Below are 22,819 nucleotides of genomic sequence, written 5' to 3'. Positions count from 1 at the left end.
CAGTTCTCCAGTGCTGCAGGTGTTTCAGGTGGCAGCACTGAATGTGTTGGCACTCTGCAATTATAATAGAAAGAATTTCTAAGACCCTGGTGTGCAACTCATTTTTTAACATGCAAATTCCCTGTTTTCAGCGTTTCAACTTTCAAAGGCTTGTGGCAGTTTAAAAGCAATCCTCTTATAAGTGTATAAATTGCCATGATTATAGGAACAAGTTGTAATTGTTTCTAGTAAGTTTTTAGGAGTCTTTGATGTTGTGATTAGTGTTTTGTATGTTCATATATTGATATGGCTGCTTATTTGCCCGGATGCTTGTGTGCTGAAATGGTCACTAGGTTGCCTCAGCAAACAAATCTTTGATCTCAGTAGGTCTGTTTGGTTAGAAATAAAACCTAAAAGAAATTAAAACTAGAACAGTGCCTGTTCTGAAGGAGGCACAAAGTGCTGAGATTGGCGATTGAAACACAAAGAAAGGGAAGTCATAGTTCTGCAACCTGATCTTCAGGGGGAATGCCAACAACAGCTACACAAAACAAGCTACTCTTATTCCATGTATTCAAGCAGTGCGGGTTTGGGTGTTTGTTGGTGGCTTTTTAACACACTGCAAAGCTTTTGCAATGACAGAGCAAACAGCACAGTGCAGAGGACATGGCACTATGGACTGAACCCAAGGCTCTTCGAGGTGCAAGACAAAAGCCTTTGCATCTTTGACCACAGCAGTTGTTAGACAGAGATGATGTTTGGGAGGCCTTGTAGGGACTCATGTGCTGACTTGAGCAAATCTGACAATGCACATAAGAGAGAAATGATGGCTACTGTCACTAGTTAATACGTTCCAGTGAAGCATCATCAAATTCTGCCACTACCTAGAGAAGAGAATCTCAGAGGTGACAATCCTGAAATCCAGTTCCAGTTATCTTCTGTTACCATGCTGACATCAAATCTTACCACAGTCTGACCAAGTTTGCATTCTTCTTATAAAATCAGATCTGTTAGCAGTCTACAATGTCACGTAACATGAAGAAATGCTATGCAGCATCTCCAGCAGAATGTCAGAAAGAATTCACCTATTTAAAGTGTGCAGATTTTACTGATGGCTCCCAAGAGGCATTAATTCTCAGAGAAAAATAGATGATATGGGTTATGGCAGCTGACATCCTCCGTGACTGCAAAGCATTTAGTACACTACAGGCTACAAGTGGGGGGTTTATATCATTAAAAGGGCAAACCAAACCAAAGCAAAACGGCAAGCAAAATCAGAGCACGGTAGGAAAAGGGCAAGGAAAATTGTTTGACTTTAAGGGGAGACAAAATAGGACATTTTCCTATTGTGCAACAGGTAATTTTTTATCTCAGCACCTTACACAAGAAAACAGAGGAAAAGAAATCAGCTTGTGTTTACCTTTGCTGTACACAATGCAGTTGTTTTTGTTGTCTTCTACTCCTTGCCAAGTCACATCCAGCAACCACTTGGGGCCACCAGTCAGTACCATAGGGACTGAAGCCTTTGTCTTCTGTAGGAAGGATGATAACAAACAGATGCTGTTTGCTTGCCTTGATTAAGAACTTGAATAATAATAGTAATAATCATTTTATTTGCAAACAACAAAATCTCCAAAGCCATAAGCCAAGGTCTTATTCCCTCTCCTCAGGAGTTTTTTGCTTAAGAAGACACAAGCAGTGAGCTTTAGCTCTTTCATTGATTCAACGGCAAAACTATTATCAAGGATTTTTCCAAATGATATTGGATCAGATCTCCAAGATTAAGCAGCTCTCTGGTGGCTGAGCTTTATAAAGGGAATGCAGATGACTTTCACAGCAAAAAGCCAAGTGTTTAGAAGTGAACTTTAGACACATTGTACTTCACTATCACCGAGATCTCACCGTTTCCTGAAACAGGCAGGAGAAGAATTTAGAGAATGGGTATCCATTGCAGAGATCTGCCCTGGGTAACATTTGTATTATCATAGGAAATTGTTCTGAATGGATAGAGCAATGTTTCCTCTCTCTTTTTTTTTTTTTTTTGGCTAAGTGTTGAAGTGTGATTTTGCTACATCTGAGATAATGATAATGCTAATGAGTCTCTGCACTTTGTCTCAAAACGGACTAGAAAAGAAGTTGCGTTCATAAGCTCGACGGCACAAAAGCGAAGCGTGGCAAGCACTGCCTCTAAAAGGCACACAGGCAAGGAGATGCACATTTAACCAAGACACCTCCCCTGTGTGTTTCAGATTCTATCTTTAGAGAATTTGGTATCTGAGGAGATAAAGGTAGAGCCTTCAAATTCATCACACCTTTCGCTAAACAAGTTGTGCCAGGGAAGTATAGGCTTGATACTAGGAGGAAGTTCTTCCCAGAGAGAGTGATTGGCATTGGAATGGGCTGCCCAGGGAGGTGGTGGAGTCACCATCCCTGCAGGTGTTCAAGACAAGCCTGGATGAGGCACTTAGTGCCATGGTCTGGTTGATTGGCTAGGGCTGGGTGATAGGTTGGACTGGGTGAACTTGGAGGTCATAGAATCAACCAGGTTGGAAGAGACCTCCAAGATCATCCAGTCCAACCTAGCACCCAGCCCTATCCAGTCAACTAGACCATGGCACTAAGTGCCTCATCCAGGCTTTGCTTCAACACCTCCAGGGATGGTAACTCCACCACCTCCCTGGGCAGCCCATTCCAATGCCAATCACTCTCTCTGTGAAGAACTTCCTCCTAACATCCAGCCTAGACCTCTCCCAGCACAACTTGAGACTGTGTCCCCTCATTCTGTTGCTGCTTGTCTGGGAGAAGAGACCAACCCCACCTGGCTACAACCACCCTTCAGGCAATTGCAGGTGTCTCTTCCAACCTGGCTGATTCTATGATTACATGTTGCCACCACATTCTGCATTGCCTAAATTGTCATTTCAGCCAAGCCTTTAACGTGATGTTTGTGTCTGTACACACTCTTAGGCTCTGGGAATCCCAAGTAGAAGCAAAAGGCAGTGCAGTATCTGGGTACTGGACTCTTCCAAGCACACTATAAATAAGACATTCAATTGAGTCTTTATTTTCTTTCTTCCCTTTTTTTTTTAAGGTGCAGGCCAAGTTAAAAACCAAACCAAACCAAAACTCTATCTTTGAAGTGCAGAAGGGATCATCTATTTAATTTTCACCAGATCCAATTCCTATTTCTGGGTTTCTTTTTCCCAGACATCTGACTTTTTATTGTGTCAGTCTATCTGCCATCTGTAAGGGTATTATTTGCATTAAGGTAGTATCAAAAAGCCTCAAATAAAATCAGGATCTTCTTGTGCTGGGAAATAGTTCACTATCTACATAGATGGGAAAAATAATATGTCCTGGGAAAGGATTATACTTAACCACATACTGCTGAGGAAAAAAATGAGATGCAGAGATATTGTTTGACTTTCTCATGGAGATTAATTTCTCCTTTTGAAAGTGGCAGGCTTAGCCCCAGGGCACCACCCTTGTTTTCCCTAGACAAAGAGAGGACCTCAGGCTGGCATCTCATCCCTTCTGAGGTGAAGCTGCAGCAGGAGCAGGTATACTGAGCACCAGCAGCTGGGAAGTGAATCTGTTCTGCCATCCCTCCCTCTATTTACAGGGCTTTTTGTGGAACTTAAAGGAACCACATGGTGATGCTGGTGGATGAGAAGCTCAACATGAGCCAGCAGTGTGCACTTGCAGCGCAGAGAGCAACCAGAGCCTGGGCTGCAGCAGCAGAAGTGTGGCCAGCAGAGCCAGGGAGGTGATTCTCCCCCTCTACTCTGCTCTGCTGAGACCCCACCTGGAGTGCTGCATCCAGTTCTGGAGCTGTCATTACAAGAGGGATGTGGAGATGCTGGAGTGTGTCCAGAGCAGGGCCAGGAGGTTGCTCAGAGGGCTGCAGCAGCTCTGCTGTGAGCACAGACTGAAAGAGTTGGGGCTGTTGAGTCTGGAGCAGAGGAGGCTCCCAGGTGACCTTCTTGTGGCCTTCCAGGATCTGAAGGGGGCTACAAAAAAGCCTGAGGAGGGACTTTTTAGGCTGCCAGGGGATTACAGGACTGGGGGGAATGGAGCAAAGCTGCAGGTGGGGAGAGTCAGAGTGGTCATAAGGAAGAAGATGTTTAGCATGAGAGTGGTGAGAGGCTGGAATGGGTTGCCCAGGGAGGTGGTTGAGGTCCCATGGCTGGAGATGTTCAAGGGCAGGCTGGATGAGGCTGTGGGCAGCCTGCTCTAGGGTAGGGTGTCCTTGCCCATGGCAGGGGGTTGGAACTGGCTGATCCTTGTGGTCCCTTCCAATCCTGACTGATTTTATGATTCTAAATTAAGCTTCCAGCTTGGTTTGGCAGCAAAACTTGTACTGGGCTGAGCAGCTGTGAGTAGTTTCTAGGCACCAGAGATAGGCTGGAGGAGGACCAGGGTGTTTCATCTCACAGCTGGGCTAGCCCAGAAGAGCTGGTGGACACCTCAAAAGAATTTCCCATTCTCACACAGCTCTGCTCCCAAGCTGCACAGATATGTAAATAAACTTCTTCTTTTTAACTCTTTTTAGTATGAAAGCAAAACTTCACAGGGCCCTGGCTGCTTGCAAAGCTTGGCAGCTCCACTAAGGGAGCCAGGCAATGGCTCTCCTTTGAAGTAGCTCAGAGGCACACACCATGTGAGCTGGAAAACGAGTCGGGACCACCGCAGCAGTTCCTGAGGTCTGGCCTCCTGTGAGGTTCACACATTCACAGGAGGTGTTCACCACTGACAAAGCCTAGCTCTTGTTGTGCCTTATTACCTAGTAAGAATTGAAGCAGGCCCTGCTGATCCAGGGAAGGCCATTTCCTTAAAATGGTTAAAAGGAAAAGACCCCGGTCCAAGATAACAAGAAGCCATGGTTAAATCAGTCATGCCTTTATCACCTCAAGATTAGACTACTGCAATGCACTACACCTGAGGCTACATTTTAAATCCATTTGAAAGCTGAAGCTGGTGCAGTATGCTCATAAAGCAGGCTATGCTGCTTGGAGTATGTTGCACCAGCCCCTTCTAATCTGCACCAGGTCTCTCTGGGGTTTCAGGCACTGGTTACAACCTCTGAAGCCTGGGACTTGTCTGTTTGAGATACCTAATTGAGACCTGCCAGGTCCTTTGCCCCATCTGCACCACCACAGCTGAGAGCCACCAAGAAACATGAAAAAGGGCTTTCTTGGTTTGACACAGGAGATCATAACATCATAGACTCACTCAGGGTTGGAAGGGACCACAAGAATCTTCTCATTCCAACCCCTCTGCCATGGACGGGGACATCTCACACTAGATCAGGCTGTCTACAGCCTCATCCAGCCTGATCTTAAACATCTTCAGGATAAGGCTTTCACCACCTCCCTGGGCAACTCCTTCCAGGTTCTCACCAGCCTCATGATGAAGAACTTCTTCCTAACATCCAGTCTGGATCACAGCATCAACCAGGGTGGAAGAGATCTCCAAGATCATCCAGTCCAACCTAGCACCCAGTCCTAGCCAATCAACTAGACCCATTTCTAGCTTTGTTCCATTCCCCCCAGTCCCCTGACAGCCTACAAAGTGCCTCCTCAGCTTTCTTGTAGCCCCCCTTATTATACTGAAAGGCCACAATAAGAATCACAGAATCAACCAGGTTGGAAAAGACCTCTAGGATCATTGAGTCAAACCTATCACCTAACCCTTCTAATTAACTAAGCCACGGCACTAAGTGCCTCATCCAGCCTCCTTTTAAAGACCTAAAGGTCACCTGGGAGCCTTCTCCCCAGACTGAACACCTCCAACTCCCTTAGTCTCTCCTCACACCATAGCAGCTCCAGCCCTCTGCTCATCCTCATGGCCCTTCTCTGGACACCTTCCAGCACATCCACACATCTCTTGTAACAGAGACTCCAAACCTGGATGCAGTACTCCAGATGGGATCTCAGCAGCGCAGAGCAGAGGGGGAGGATCACTTCTCTCGCCCTGCTGCCTGCACTTCTCTTGAATGATAACTCTTGGCAGGGCAACACATTCTTCAGGACAGCTCTTTATCTTTGGGACATCATCCCATAATGTACAAGTATGTTCATGCTCTCAGTCTCAGAGAGCAGTAAGAAAACCATCCTGTAATTCCTAAGAACTATTTGTCATACTGTAAGATGTAGTTGGTAACTCCCCAAAAGGTGGTGGCAGGGCTCAGCTACTTCATCTACACATTTTTTTACAGTGCTATTAGGAATATCTCTTGCTTAAGAAAGGTACCTTTCTACCAAAACCAAACTTTTCCTGACACAGGAGAAACAGTATTACAGCTACTAAGACTTCAAAAGCCAAAGAAAATTTTGCTTCACTTCCCAAGAACAGCTACAACAAAAAAAAAAGCTTACAAAACAATCTGCCTACTGTATGGAGTGTAACTGCCCCTAAGATGAGGCCACACAGTAGTGAGCTCCCATTCCCAAACGAGGACACATTACAGCCCCTCTGTATTGCTGTACTGCAGGGCCAGGAGGATGCTCAGAGGCTGCAGCAGCTCTGCTGTGAGCACAGACTGAAAGAGTTGGGGCTGTGCAGCCTGGAGAAGAGAAGGCTCTGAGGTGACTTTATGGTGACCTTCCAGTATCAGAAAGGGGCCTCCAAAAAAGCTGGGGAGGGACTTCTTAGGCTGCCAGGGAGTGATAGGACTGGGGGGAACAGAGCAAAGCTGGAGGTGGGGAGAGTCAGACTGGTCATGAGGAAGAAGTTGTTGAGCATGAGAGTGGTGAGAGGCTGGAATGGGTTGCCCAGGGAGGTGGTTGAGGCTCCATCCCTGGAGGTGTTTAAGGCCAGGCTGGCTGAGGCTGTGAGCAGCCTGTTCTAGGGTAGGGTGTCCCTGCCCATGGCAGGGGGGTTGGAGCTGACTGATCCTTGTGGTGCCTTCCAACCCTGACTGATTCTATGATTCTATGATTGCTCACTGCACCAGGTCAATGTGCATTCTACACTGGAGTCTTTTTCACCTGGAAATGCAACTCCTGCTAATGTCTTCATGCCATAAGTAGACAAATTTGACAAGGACAAACAGGGTCAAAACTGTGATCTCACAGGGAACAACTAGAATCAGCTAATGAGGATAAAGGAGGCCAAGCAGGCATCCACTTCTCACTAACCTTTGAAGCAACTGGACAAACAAGGGAGGTAACCCCCAATAAATGTTTGTATTCAGTCAAGAGGTTAATGGAGATAAAAATAGTCATCACAGCAGCCTGAAAATAGCTTTGCACTCTGGCTAAAGGAATCAGTGCTGACAAGTACTGTTAGAGAGGCTCTCCCCTGCAAAGACCTCCAACATATGATGTGTGTGGCCTGGCAGAAACTTGAGGAAACCCCCATGCTGAAAAGAAATACAGCATGAGAAAGTTGTTTGAAATCTATGAACTTGTGCTGCCGAGTGCCTGAGTGCTGCTAGCTGGCTGCTAAGAGGCTGTGCCAGGGCAAGAAACAGCTACTGAGCTGGTGCCCAGCAAGCTGAGCTGCTGAGACACAACCATCCTCCCCCAGGGATGGTGCTCAAAAGTGCTCAACATCTCTTAATGGGATGTACTGCTAAATCACTGCATTTCTATCTTTGCCCTTTTTTTTCTATCTACAGTTGGCACAGGGCTCTATGATGTCAAAACTACCTCCTTCAAGGGCTCTCACCAACACAGGAAAGTCCACAGAATCACAGCAACACCCAGGTTGGCAAAGCCCCTCAGGATCACCAAGTCCAACCTAGAACCCTACTCTACGATATTCACCTTAAACCATAGCCCTAAGCAGCACATATGAAGGACCCCTAAACACATCCAGGGTGGGTGACTCAATCACCTCTCTGGGCAGCTCAAGTTGCTGGAGACATAATCATAGAATCACACAATAAATCAGGTTGGAAGAGTCCTCCAAGATGATCCTCAAGGGCTTTGCTTCACATTGTATTCTGGTTCCTGCAAAAATAGGTTCTTTCTACATCTTCTGCAAAGCTTGAGCTGCCACGAAAGATACAGAAGACCACCAAAATGTCTTTGTGCCCTTGAGGCAAGTTCTTGTGCCCCACTGGACAGTGGTACTTTCTATAGTCAATTAAAAACACGACTGTGCATGGAGCAGAGCTGTAAATATGCCCCAGGTGCCTTCAGATACAAGTCTGGGACAGAAAAACATCGGTCAATGCATCAAAAGAGGTTTCTGTTTGGAAATGGAATTTAAGTTCAGTTTGGTAGTCACAAGGTTGACATACCTTCTGACACACAGAAACTGTTCACCCTTGGTGGTCACTGTGCTCAGTACTGCAAAACTTCATAAGCTCATCACACCAGTTCAGCTGAGAAGGCTTCCTAAGAGGTTGTTCTTAGAGCAATAGCAGAGATTTGAATCATAGAATCAACCAGGTTGGAAGAAACCTCCAGGATCATCCAGTCCAACCTAGCACCCAGCCCTGTCCAGTCAACCAGACCATGGCACTAAGTGCCTCATCCAGGCTTTTCTTGAACACCTCCAGGAATGGTGACTCCACCTCCTCCCTGGGCAGCCCATTCCAATGCCAATCACTCTCTCTGACAACAACTTCCTAACAACATCCAGCCTAGACCTCACCTGCCACAACTTGAGACTGTGTCTCCTTCTTCTGTTGCTGCTTGTCTGGGAGAAGAGACCAACCCCACCTGGCTACAGTCTCCCTGCAGGCAGCTGTAGACAGCAATGAGCTCTGCCCTGAGCCTCCTCTTCTGCAGGCTGCACACCCTCAGATCCCTCAGCCTCTCCTCACAGGGTTTGTATTCCAGGCCCCTCCCCAGCCTTGCTGCTCTTCTCTGGACACCTTCCAGCACCTCAACATCTCTCTTGAATTGAGGAGCCCAGAAATGGACACAGCACTCAAGGTGTGGCCTGACCAGTGCTGAGTACAGGGGCAGAATAACCTCCCTTGTTCTACTGGCCACACTGTTCTTGAGCCAGACCAGGATGCCATTGGCTCTCTTGGCCACCTGGGCACACTGCTGGCTCATCTTCAGCTACTATCTACCTGCACCCCCAGGTCCCTTTCTTCCTGGCTGCTCTCAGCCACGCTGTAGGTGGTTTAGACTTTTTTTTTCTTGTTGATAGTAGCAGAACAATAATTGGTAACATTTAAAGAGGCAGTGGTGAACCAAAAACCTTTAAATATTTCATTCAAACACACAAACACAAAAAGCACACACAGATGGAATCCCAAAGGACAGCTGGGATTCCCTGCCACTGAGCAACCCTGCTGTTTACCCCAAGAGATCATCACTTGTCAAGAGACAAAACTGAACATACATTTCACCATAGAGCCACAAACCTAGAGGGGAGCAAAGAAAACATTCAAACAAAGAAAATACATCCTAAATCTGTTAATATTATTCAACACTTGCCATGACTTCAACTTAATTTCCAACTTTTGCATCAATAACAAATATGCCCAAATATGCTGAATGTCTCTAATGTATGCAAAGCATTGAGGTCTTTTCAGGTTACCTAGCAAGAATGCACTTCTTCCCAAATCTGTAAGTTAAACCTAAGTCAAATCTCACTGTAATTTAGTGTGGCTGTTTGAGCTGGTTTTCTAGCTCAGATATAGGGGAGAGGTGAACATTCCAGGGATAGGCCATATAATGGCAACAAGGGATAAGTTAATATCATTTCACTGGAGCACCAAGAGCTTTATGTCTAGAAGCACAGCTTGTTCTTCCCCCTTGCTGGCTTCTGCTGCTTGAGCTGTGCCTGCTGCTGTCTTCCCCCGCTGCTGTTTTGGCTGCTGCTGCTTTTGCTGCTTTGTTGCCGGCTTGACCCCTTCCCCATGTTCCTTAAGGTTATTATATTTTTTTCTCTAGTAGTTTATTTCTCTTTATACTGTTAAACTATATGAAATACAATTTCATCCTGCCCTGACTTTCCCAAAAAGTCCATGTTGTGCTGAGTTTATTCTAGCAGGGGAGGAGGAGGAGAAGAGGAGGCTCAGGGGAGACCTTATTGCTGTCTACAACTACCTGAGGGGTGGCTGTGGCCAGGAGGAGGTTGCTCTCTTCTCTCAGGTGGCCAGCACCAGAACGAGAGGACACAGCCTCAGGCTGTGCCAGGGGAGATTTAGGCTGGAGGTGAGGAGAAAGTTCTTCACTGAGAGAGTCATTGGACACTGGAATGGGCTGCCCGGGGAGGTGGTGGAGTCGCCGTCCCTGGGGATGTTCAAGGTAAGGTTGGACGTGGCACTTGGTGCCATGGTCTAGCCTTGAGCTCTGTGGTAAAGGGTTGGACTTGATGATCTGTGAGGTCTCTTCCAACCCTGATGATACTGTGATGGATTCACCCTAACCTGGGACATTTAGCTACAAAATAATAGCTGCCAAAAGAAACCTTCACTTCTTCTATTTCATCTAGGATACCCTTGGAATCCATCTTCAAACTACTCTCCCCAACTAGGTGGCCTTCAAATAATTAATCCAGATTCTGGAGCACCTGATCATAGCTAAGGACCCCAGCAACTCCTTCCAGGTGCTTGCTACGTGGCCTTTGAGGAGGTGACAACCAACTGATAGGAACAAGAAGAGAAAAACTGGAAACTGACCTCTGAACACTCAGAGAGATTCTCTTGTCCACACCATCCTGTGTTGACAGGCATTCAGCTCCTGACCTTCCCTCCTATAAAGCCTTTTCACCTGGCTTCACTCCGCAGCTGCTCCTTCCCCACCTTTCTTCCACACTGTATACAGCTCATTAGCTCTATCTAGATGACATCTCCCTTGCCCAAAGAGTACGAGGCAGGCAGCAGTGTATTTTGTCATCACTCTCTCAACTTGTTTTTCTCATTATATTTCTCCTATTACTCTCTGTCCTTTTCATTTCATTCTTTGGGGAAGCAGGAAGATATATGTAGACATAGATGATATAGACAATATAGACAGTATACAGTAGATATATATATTAGATATAGAAACATATATAGATGAGATAGATATAGAAGAGATATAGATGATATATAGCAGATATATATATTATAGATACATATATAGATGAGATAGATATAGAAGAGATATAGATGATATATAGTAGATATATATATTATAGATACATATATAGATGAGATAGATATAGAAGAGATATAGATGATATATAGCAGATATATATATTATAGATACATATATAGATGAGATAGATATAGAAGAGATAGAGATGATATATAGCAGATATATATATTATAGATACATGTATAGATGAGATAGATATATAGATACATAGATATAGATAATATAGATGGCATAGATGTAGATTATATATAGATATAGATGATATAGATAGATAAATACAGATATAGATATACAGATACAGGTATAGATATAGATAGGTGATGAAGCTGGTAAGGGGCCTGGAACACAAGCTCAATGAGGAGAGGCTGAGGGAGCTGGGGTTGTTTAGCCTGCAGAAGAGGAGGCTCAGGGCAGACCTCATTACTGTCTACAACTACCTGAAGGAGGTTGCAGCCAGGTGGGGGTCAGTGTCTTCTTCCAAGCAACCAGCAACAGAACAAGGGGGGGGACAGTCTCAAGTTGTGCCAGGGGAGGCATAGGCTTGGTATTATGAGGAAGTTCTTCCCAGAGAGAGTGACTGGCATTGGAATGGGCTGCCCAGGGGGGTGGTGGAGTTGCCATCCCTGGAGGTGTTAAGACAAGACTGGATGAGGCACTTAGTGCAATGGTCTAGTTGACTGCACAGGGCTGGATGATCTTGGAAGTCTCTTCCAACCTGGTTGGTTCAATGATCTCAGAAGTCTATTCCAGCCTCAGTAATCCTGTGATTCTGTTTCTGGAATTTACAAAACAATGAGCACAAGGAAACTGTATTCTTAAAATAGCTATGATTAGGCTACTCTGAAACTTAACAGTGCTAAGTGCATCTTTTCTATTGTGAGAAGTTGATATCTGAGGGTAGCACACACAGCATCACTGCATCCTAGCGCTCAGGTAGCTGCCATTGGGTGCTGAACTTTTCACTGTGCTGTAAAGCCAAGCACTTTGGATAACACCATTTCAGAGATGACACACACCTGTGCTGATGAAATCACACACTATATATACCTTATCTTTAGGCAAGATACGATGCACTGCTGCTTGCACACTTTCACACTGCATTTTTCCTACCGGGGTAACCTCCCTGTTGTAAATTATTGTCTGCTCTAAGAATTATGTATCTCTTTCTACTTCATGAGATCAGCCTTCATATCTGCTAGTAAATGCTTTATGAAGGCACTTGAGACTCCTTTCAGTTCTTAATGCAGGTCTCAAAATCCACATAGCTGAATGCTCTGGGATAAACCATCGATCCCTGCTGATCATCTGACATATGCACTCTCAATCTGCATTTGGGGCTGAAGTAGTTAATGTGACAACAAATCAAGGAGACAATTATAGGGGTTTTTTGGAAGGTATATCAGTTACATATGGTTTAATCCTGCCTGGTCCCAGTGTTCAGCTATTTACATTGATGATTGAGCTACATCTCTGCAGCTTAGATGCAGAGTGGTATTCAGTCATGTTTTTGTTTTGCAGTAATTCTGGATTTATTTTGTTTTCCTCTATTGTAGCTTTTCTTTCCTTGGAGTGAATGATTTAAACCACCATTTCTAAAAGTCCAGGTGTCCTGTGTTTTATATATTTATCTAAGAAATCCATGAAGAAAAAGAAAATTAAAAGGATGTACAAAAGCCTCCTATGAGCAGTCTTAGCTAACAGTTACATAGTCAGCCTATTATATACTAATCATGACTTTGTCCACAAGTACAAACACAGGTTGTGTGTTTCACTCTAGAAAAGCACATGCTTTTGCCATGAAAGTGAGAAAAAGCCAGGCTTTAGCAGCAGTAACTATAATATTTTGTTTAAATTTAATTTCTTTCTTTATTTTTCCTCCCAGTGACAAAATAAAAAGTTGTCTGTATATGCTTGTCCAATATTTTAACTTCCTAACTCAGTTTAGCTTTATTAGGATTGTATTTCCAATGGATATTGTGAAGCCTTTATCAAATGCATGTTTGATGTACAGGTATTGTAGTCAATGGTGTATATATAATGGTGTGATCCTGAAGGTCTCTTCTGACCTGCTTGATTCTATACTGGTTTTGTAATTATCCCATAGAATCAACGAGGTTGGAAGAGACCTCCAAGCTCATCCAGTCCAACCTAGCATCCAGCCCTAGCCAGTCAACCAGACCATGGCACTAAGTGCCTCATCCAGGCGTTGCTTCAACACCTCCAGGGATGCTGACTCCACCACCTCCCTGTGCAGCCCATTCCAATGCCAATCACTCTCTTTGCCAACAACTTTCTCCTAGATTGGACTGGATGAGGTTGGATGTTTCATCCAACCTGGCTGATTCTATGAAAAGCCTGGGGAGGGACTTTTTAGGTTATCAGGGAGTGACAGGACTGGGGGGAATGGAGCAAAGCTGGAGGTGGGGAGAGTTAGCCTGGAGGTGAGGAGGAAGTTGTTGAGCAGGAGAGTGGTGAGAGGCTGGAATGGGTTGCCCAGGGAGGTGGTTGAGGCCCCATGGCTGGAGGTGTTTAAGGCCAGGCTGGATGAGGCTGTGGGCAGCCTGCTCTAGGGTAGTGTCCCTGGGCATGGCAGGGGGGTTGGACCTGGCTGCTCCTTGTGGTCCCTTCCAACCCTGACTGATTCTATGAGTCTATGTTTACCAAGAGGGAGTGTGGTGCCTTAAGGAACAGAGTAAATCCAATATACAACCCTCTGCCCAAGTTTTATGTCTATTAAGACCATATAATGTTTTAAGATAGAATTTTACCACGATTCAACAAGCAGAAGTCTGCATGTTTGACTTTGATTATTTTTAGCTAAAACATCCCAGCTTATCTCATTTTAAGATTATCCTTGACATATTTAGAAATTCTAATGCAGATTTTATAGCTCACACCTATCCCTGATGGTGCTAATGGACTAGACATAATGAATCATTCTAATTTGGATGAAAGGACCACACAACATTGTGCCAGTCCTTTAGAGAATTAAGGCTCAATTCTGATCTTCCAGTCTTATGAATGTGTTTTTGGGATTAGGCTGCATATCTGTACATCTGTTAAGTCTCAAGGGGTGTATGCTCAGCTAAGTATTCTGACCTTCCAATGTACTGCACCAAATGTGTGGCCTTGGGATATGAAAGGATTTGATTACAACTGTATTTTAACACTGATTTAATATATAATTACGGGGTAAAACCTAATTCCTCCTTCCATTTCCATGTAGAAAATTCCATCACTATTAAGCAGACACTGGGATGTTTATCACCCAGTGAGCATGGCAGTAAATGGAAGGAACTGAAACACTCACCCAGGATAAAGTAAAATCAAGGACAGTCTTCTTAGGGATAGCTTTAAAATCAACTTCTTGTGTACATAAAAAAAACCACCTTTAAATTACCTCCTCTGTGTGTGCTGCTGACTGGGACACTGGTACATTAGGCATGGTTCTTGACTGCTCATGTAAAAACAAACTGGAACAAGCTTCCATCAGCACCTGTCAATATTGTTCTCTATGTTTCCTTATCTACAAGTAATGAGGTAAGGAATATTATGTGTGTGTATACATATATATGCATATTAGTGCCATGGTCTAGATGATTGGATAGGGCTGGGTGCTAGGTTGGACTGGATGAGATTGGAGGTCTCTTCCAACTTGGTAGATTCTATGATTCTATGATATCTAATATACTATAGAATCACATAATATAATATATACTATATTCTATATATGATGTCATTATTATCTAACTGTATTACTCTATTATCATATATTATATAATATAGCTAACATATAATATATATATAACATGGACTATGTAGCATGAAATATGGAAAAATTGCTGTCTACAACTACCTGAAGGGAGGTTGTAGCCAAGCGGGGGTTGGTCCCTTCTCCCAGACAAGCAGCAACAGAAGAAGGGGACACAGTCTCAAGTTGTGCCAGGGGAAGTATAGGCTGGATGTTAGGAGGAAGTTGTTGGCAGAGAGAGTGATTGGCATTGGAATGGGCTGCCCAGGGAGGTGGTGGAGTTGCTGTCTCTGGAAGTGTTCAGGCAAAGCCTGGATGAGGCACTTAGTGCCATGGTCTGGTTGACTGGACACGGATGGGTGCTAGGTTGGACTGGATGATCTTGGAGGTCTCTTCCAACCTACTTGATCCCATGATTCTATTATAATATATATAATTTATATATGATATATAAATACATATAATACATAATGCATATATAAATATATATAGTACACATGTTACATACTATAAGCACATATATTATATATATAAATATAATATATATAAAAGAATATGAATGGGAAAGTTTGTAAATAATTGGAATTGTTTTGGTTATTATCTTTTCACTTACAATTTCTATCTTCTACTCTACCAAAGAGGATATTGCAAAACCTTTCTTTAGCTGTTTAAATTTTCATGCAATACACACAGTGTTCTCAAGTCCAAAGCCTAAATTTTTGTTTCCACTGAAACCTCCTCCCTAAATCTTATCAGTGAAAAAAAAAAAAGGCCCCAAAACACTACGACAGACTTCACAGGAAAATGATTTCAGCAGAAGTTAACACAGGACTATCCAGTGTTTTGCAGTTTTAATCTTTCTTCCATTCCACCAAATTTGGTATCAATTTAAAACATAAACAACAGTGGTAATTGATAGGAGGATTTCAGAGGAACTGATAGGAGGATTTCAGAGCAAAATACATTTCACTGTATTATGCTTTCTCATCCATATGGTATTTCACAGACCTGAATTACAGACTAATGGTGCTGACATTTTCTTTATCCTTTCAGGCTTGGACCTAGAAGATGACCTGAGCAGAGCAGCACCTTTGCCTTGCTAGCAGCTACTTCCAGCTGAAGAATATGTTACACATAATCAGGCAATTTTTTTTTGCACTGTCTTAAAAATGGTGAGGACTTCTTTTTTTTTTTTTTTTTTACCTCATCTGAAAATGAAAACAAAGTTCCCTTAAAAGCAGATTAGAAGGATCCTCATTATTTTTGTGTAGCTTGCAAGGCATAGCTGTGTAACGCAGCTCTCATTTAAGCTGCTTCAGTGTGCTGATTAAATGCTGCATGCTGAAGAACTGCAGCTATGCAAGTTTCCATGAGGGATAAAATAAAGAGTTTTCAAAGAATGGGTGAAGGTCCTTCACTGGGACTGGAGATAAAGATGGAGAGTCCAGCAGCAGGACTGGTGAGTGCAGGGCTCTGGTTCCAGTAAGACTCAACAAACAGCTCAGATCAGAATCTAAAGTGCAGGAAAACAGCCTGTAGCTTCGAGATTAGCTTTCTCACACTATTCCTGAGTTAAGCCAGTACAAACATCATCATGAATGCATAATTATGATTATGCTCTACACTATGCATAATAGATCTTAAAATCTGTGAACAAAGAAGTAGTGTAGGAATGCTGGTTTCAGGCTTTTGGTTTCGAGCACAATGAAGATGAGTGCAAGTGTAAAAAGACTTCCTGCAAGTAAAAAAAAAACCCAGTTCCAAGAAGCTGCATTTTGCTTGAAAAATTCATTTGGATACTTAGGAAATATTTACACATAAAAGAAGGGCTAAAAGGGAGATAGGGACCTGGAATTATGTTTGTAACTTGAAAATACCAATGAATGAAGCCTAAAACCCTCCCATTCTAACAGACTTTAGGGAACTTAAAAACAAACAAACAACAAACAGCTTGGAAAGTTTATTTAAAGCCTTTTTTTCCCCTCAGAAATACATGGATTTCTTTGAAATTCTCTGCAGCAAGAATTTGAATGTAAACCAATGCCTATATCTGGGACTGGTATCCTAAGTCTAAATGATGTTATTGATAGAAGATGTGATGGCAACTTACTTAAAAGGAACTGAAGGATTCATTTAAATGATGTTATTGATAGAAGAGTGCTGCCAACTTATTTAAAGGGAACTGGATTAGATGATCTTGGAGATCTCCTCCAACCTGGTTGATTCTATGAAGGATTCATTTAAATGATGCTATTGGTAGAAGGGTGATGCCAACTTACTTAAAGAGAACTGGATTGGATGATCTTGGAGGCCTCTTCCAACCTGGTTGATTCTATGATGGGTTCATTTAAATGATGTCATTGACAGAAGATGTGATGCCAACTTAAAAGGAACTGAAGGATTCATTTAAATGATGTCATTGATAGAAGAGTGCTGCCAACTTACTTAAAGGGAACTGGATTAGATGATCTTGGAGATCTCCTCCAACCTGGTTGATTCTATGAAGGATTCATTTAAATGATGCTATTGGTAGCAGGGTGATGCCAACATACTTAAAGGGAACTGGACTGGATGATCTTGGAGGTCTCTTCCAACCTGGTTGATTCTATGAAGGATTCATTTAAATGATGTTACTGATAGAAGGGTGATGCCAACTTACTTAAAGGGGACTGGACTGGATGATCTTGGAGGTCTCTTCCAACCTGGTTGATTCTATGATGGGTTCATTTAAATGATGCTATTGACAGAAGAGTGATGCCAACTTAAAGAGAAGTGAAGGATTCATTTAAATGATGTTACTGATAGAAGGGTGATGCCAACTTACTTAAAGGGAATTGGACTGGATGAACTTGGAGGTCTCTTCCAACCTGGTTGATTCTATGAAGGATTCATTTAAATGATGTTACTGATAGAAGGGTGATGCCAACTTACTTAAAGGGGACTGGACTGGATGATCTTGGAGGTCTCTTCCAACCTGGTTGATTCTATGAAGGATTCATTTAAATGATGTTACTGATAGAAGGGTGATGCCAACTTACTTAAAGGGGACTGGACTGGATGAACTTGGAGGTCTCTTCCAACCTGGTTGATTCCATGAAGGATTCATTTAAATGATGCTATTGATAGAAGAGTGATGCTAACTCACTTAAAGGGAACTGAAAGATTCATTCACTTCCATGTGTAAAACCAAAACAGTGTGAAAATGATGAATGGAGTAACTGCCCAGGTACATCTATGACTATTGGTGTCAACCTCTTGCCAGTCAGGGGTCTATTGATTAGGGCACTGCAGCTCTGTGTTCTCTAATGGACTGTAAAGCCTTTGTTTGGGTATCAGGGAAGGTCTCAAGTGGAAGTAAGCTGACTTACAACAGTAGAGAGCATATAAAAAAAACAATTTTACACCTAGGTCACAGGAGCCAGGTTACATTTTTTGATTGTTATTTCTTTTTCTTTCTACCAGATGAAAACTCAAAAGTAGTAATAAGAATCAGCCTGGTACCATCACACCATGGAGTGAATTCAAGTGATTAGAAAACTGTTCTACTGCTGGCTCAGACCTAGTTTTGCATACAATCAGTTTTCAATTTTATTTTTAATTCCAAAAGGTAATTTTCCTTGAAGGCATTTCCTGGTTCAAAGAAAATCAAACCAAAACAAATCCCTTCTGCTTCCAGAAAATCTTGAAATCAGTTTTCAGATATCTGAGCAAAAAAACAAAAGGAAGCCAGCTTCTAAATATTCCTAATGCTTCAATATCCTAATGAAGATAATAAAAGGAAACGAAAGAAAACCTCTTCAGTGCATGTGTTATGGAGCCAAGAACACAATCTAACACCACAAACAGCATCAAGCAGTAGAAAAAAATCAGGAGCTCCAAAAGAGCAAAAGCTGTAGAAATTGGCAGTATCAGAGAAGTCCAAGCTACCAAGCTACACAAGTTAGTAAAACTTTATACCAGAATTTCACTTCTTGTCACAGAAATTGGCATTAAAATGCTACAGTACTCCAGCCACCCCATCTATTTCAAACAACCACCACATATCACTTGGCAGTAATTGGCAGCAGCTGCTCCAAGCAGGCTTGAACCTGGCATCCCAACTGAGCAGAGATTTTTCCCTGCTCCCAGGAGATAGAAGCCTCCAGGTGAGGTGCAAGGGTGCTGATCTCACCTGGCATCTGCTTGGCTTGAGCTCTGCAGCCTCAGCAACCCACTAGAGCAGTCCCGAGCCTTCTCAGGTTTTAAGGGTTCCTTCCCTCAAAAACAAGAATTAGTTGAGCAGTTGCTCAGACTCCCTTTGCACGTGGAAAGGAGATGGCCACATCTGCAGAGCCTGCGAGCCTCTGACAGATCCTGCTAATTCCAAAGGGAACAGCTGGGGGATGAATGCTTGAAAATCTGCCTCTTTGCTCCTCTGCCACAGAGGTGACCTTCGATCAAACTTTCTTTTGCTAAGCTGTGGATAGTGAAGGAGCAAACAGAAGCTGTGACATCAAACAAAAGAAGCAGTGCTCAAATCCAGCAGCGGCTGCAGCATAGCTTGACAGCCCAAACCAGCTGCCAGAAGGACCTAGCGATGCTGCCATGCACGGCACAGGCAGTTCTGGCCTCTGCTCCTTGAAAGTTCAAGTGAAACTTGATTTACAGCCACACCTTGGGCAGTGGATGAGCACTGGGAGAGTGGAGACAGAGCTGGACAAAGAGTGATGGGAGGTGGGGGGCAGTGAGTTCCCTTAGCATTATAAAAATGCATCTTATTCTGTTTTTAATCAACGAACCTTATCCAGCAATCAAGGCAGATATATAATAAGCTGAGCTACTCTGTAAATCTAAACATTCCCAACAAATAGAAGAGATACAGCCTGAGCTCTCTGATTGTTACTAGGGCAACTATCTAAAATGAAAATCTTGTTAACTCTTTGCATGCTGTAGCCACCCATGCATCAGTGTTAGCTGACTTCTGTGCACTTATCTCTCCCTTTTCCCCCTCAAGAAATTCATAATTGTATTGCTTCACAGTAGTTATGCTTTGCTTATCCTATTTGAGACTGAAAGAACTACGATAGGTGGTAGTTTTGTGGGTACAGATGAGTTTTGTTCCTTGCTCATTACTGGGATTATAGTTCAAAAACACCCCCACCCCCAATAAAAAAAACAACCCAAAGTAATAAAACACAAGAGAAAATCCTCAGATTACTCTGCAAGGCCTGGGACTTTGATTAAACCCTTGACAACAGGAATGAGATGCTCTCTAATAAACCCCACTCCTGCTTATTTTTCCTTTTAGCTATGAAATTATTTGACTGTAAATAGGATATTTCTCAGGCAAATTGGTTCTCTACACAGCATTTTGAAGCTGGCTGCTTTTAAAACGCCTTGCTTAGAGTTTCTGTTTCTTAAGTGCTGCACAGAATCCTGTCAGCTGTTTTAACAAAACAACATAGAAACCACAGTGCTTGGAAAATTAACAGGCAGGTATTGGGCAGGAAAACTCTCTGAGATGCAAGAACATTGAGACAAATGGGAAAACTGACTTTTTGAAGTCTACAGGAACAGCAGAGGATTTTACAGCCAGATTTATACTTGTGCCTACTTGAGACAGTTTCATTGGGGATATCTACATGGCAGCATCAGGACACAAAGCGAAATTCTCTGCTGCAAACGACTGAAGCTACAGAAATTCTCCTGTGTTTAAAGTGAGGGAGGCAGGATGTGGTTCATGGACATCAACTCCATTGATTCTTTCACTTTGCATTTTGAAGCTGGCTGCTTTTAAAACGCCCTGCTTAGAGTTTCTGTTTCTTAAGTGCCGCACAGAATCCTGTCAGCTGTTTTAACAAAGCAACGTAGAAACCACAGTGCTTGGAAAATTAACAGGCAGGTATTGGGCAGGAAAACTCTCTGAGATGCAAGAACATTGAGACAAATGGGAAAACTGACTTTCTGAATTCCACAGGAGCAGCAGAGGATTTTACAGCCAGATTTATACTTGTGCCTACTTGAGACAGTTTCATTGGGATATCTACATGGCAGCATCAGGACACAAAGTGAATTTCCCTGCAGCTTCCACAGCTCATTGCTGCAAACGACTGAAGCTACAGAAATTCTCCTGTGTTTAAAGTGAATGAAGTAGGATGTGGCTCATGGACATCAACTCCATTGATTCTTTCACTTTGCATTTTGAAGCTGGCTGCTTTTAAAACGCCCTGCTTAGAGTTTCTGTTTCTTAAGTGCCGCACAGAATCCTGTCAGCTGTTTTAACAAAGCAACGTAGAAACCACAGTGCCTGGAAAATTAACAGGCAGGTATTGGGCAGGAAAACTCTCTGAGATGCAAGAACATTGAGACAAATGGGAAAACTGACTTTCTGAATTCCACAGGAGCAGCAGAGGATTTTACAGCCAGATTTATACTTGAGCCTACTTGAGACAGTTTCATTGGGATATCTACATGGCAGCATCAGGACACAAAGCTAAATTCTCTGCTGCAAACGACTGAAGCTACAGAAATTCTCCTGTGTTTAAAGTGAGGGAAGCAGGATGTGGTTCATGGACATCAACTCCATTGATTCTTTCACTTTGCATTTTGAAGCTGGCTGCTTTTAAAATGCCCTGCTTAGAGTTTCTGTTTCTTAAGCGCCGCACAGAATCCTGTCAGCTGTTTTAACAAAGCTATGTAGAAACCATGGTGCTTGGAAAATTAACAGGCAGGTATTGGGCAGGAAAACTCTCTGAGATGCAAGAACATTGAGACAAATGGGAAAACTGACTTTCTGAATTCCACAGGAGCAGCAGAGGATTTTACAGCCAGATTTATACTTGTGCCTACTTGAGACAGTTTCATTGGGATATCTACATGGCACCATCAGGACACAAAGTGAATTTCCCTGCAGCTTCCACAGCTCATTGATGCAAACGACTGAAGCTACAGAAATTCTCCTGTGTTTAAAGTGAGGGAAGCAGGATGTGGCTCATGGACATCAGTTCTACTGATTCTTTCACTTTGCATTTTGAAGCTGGCTGCTTTTAAAACGCCTTGCTTAGAGTTTCTGTTTCTTAAGTGCCGCACAGAATCCTGTCAGCTGTTTTAACAAAGCAACGTAGAAACCACAGTGCCTGGAAAATTAACAGGCAGGTATTGGGCAGGAAAACTCTCTGAGATGCAAGAACATTGAGACAAATGGGAAAACTGACTTTCTGAAGTGTACAGGAGCAGCAGAGGATTTTACAGCCAGATTTATACTTGAGCCTACTTGAGACAGGTTCATTGGGATATCTACATGGCAGCATCAGGACACAAAGTGAATTTCCCTGCAGCTTCCACAGCTCATTGCTGCAAACGACTGAAGCTACAGAAATTCTCCTGTGTTTAAAGTGAGGGAAGCAGGATGTGGTTCATGGACATCAACTCCATTGATTCTTTTACTTCATGCTTACCATGTAATCAAGACAGACACTTCACTCCTAGGCAGAATTCCACTCTTTATGGCATTCCCAAGTATGTAATTCAAGACAAATATGCACCATTGAAATTGATTCCTACTGAAAAAGAAATGCTCAACGGATATTTTCCAGCATTTGCTTGAGTCAATTCAACACAGATCAGGTTAAAAGGACTCTTACTGGGACGTTTCTGCAGCGCTGAGTCACATACATGTAACTTCAACAAACTGATAAGTGACATCATTTTCCTTACAAAAGCAAAATTCACAAGTAACTCAGCCCACATAACCTTAACTGACTGAAGTAGTGGGTAAATTATCTTAAGATCTTGTTGGAATGCTGTCCATGTTAACTTGAAGGTTATCAAACCTCCAGTACATTAAAGATGTCACTTGCAACTGAGAGTGATTTCCCATTGGAATGGGCTGCCCAGGGAGGTGGTGGAGTCACCATCCCTGGAGGTCTTCAAGAAAAGCCTGGATGAGGCACTTAGTGCCATGGTCTGGTTGACTGGCCAGGGCTGGGTGCTAGGTTGGACTGGATGATCTTGGAGGTCTCTTCCAACCTGGTTGATTCTAGGATTCTAAACTGAGTAC

General features: G+C 43.1%; 1 protein-coding gene across 5 annotated transcripts in view; it reads right to left on the bottom strand.

The window, feature by feature from the left end:
* The window catches only part of ZFPM2 (zinc finger protein, FOG family member 2), a 402,942-nt gene that overhangs the window by 149,823 nt on the left and 230,300 nt on the right, over positions 1–22,819 (bottom strand). For all 5 annotated transcript variants that reach the window (XM_064154128.1, XM_064154129.1, XM_064154132.1 and 2 more), the window contains one exon: positions 1,400–1,511. In XM_064154128.1, the coding sequence (XP_064010198.1) occupies positions 1,400–1,511 (112 nt within the window). The remainder of the gene's footprint in view (positions 1–1,399; positions 1,512–22,819) is intronic.

This window comes from Pogoniulus pusillus, chromosome 14, assembly GCF_015220805.1.
Source record: "Pogoniulus pusillus isolate bPogPus1 chromosome 14, bPogPus1.pri, whole genome shotgun sequence".
NCBI classification, from domain to species: Eukaryota; Metazoa; Chordata; class Aves; order Piciformes; family Lybiidae; genus Pogoniulus; species Pogoniulus pusillus.
The sequence above is the reverse complement of the archived record's forward strand: the minus strand, read 5'-3'. Positions and strand labels throughout refer to the sequence as shown.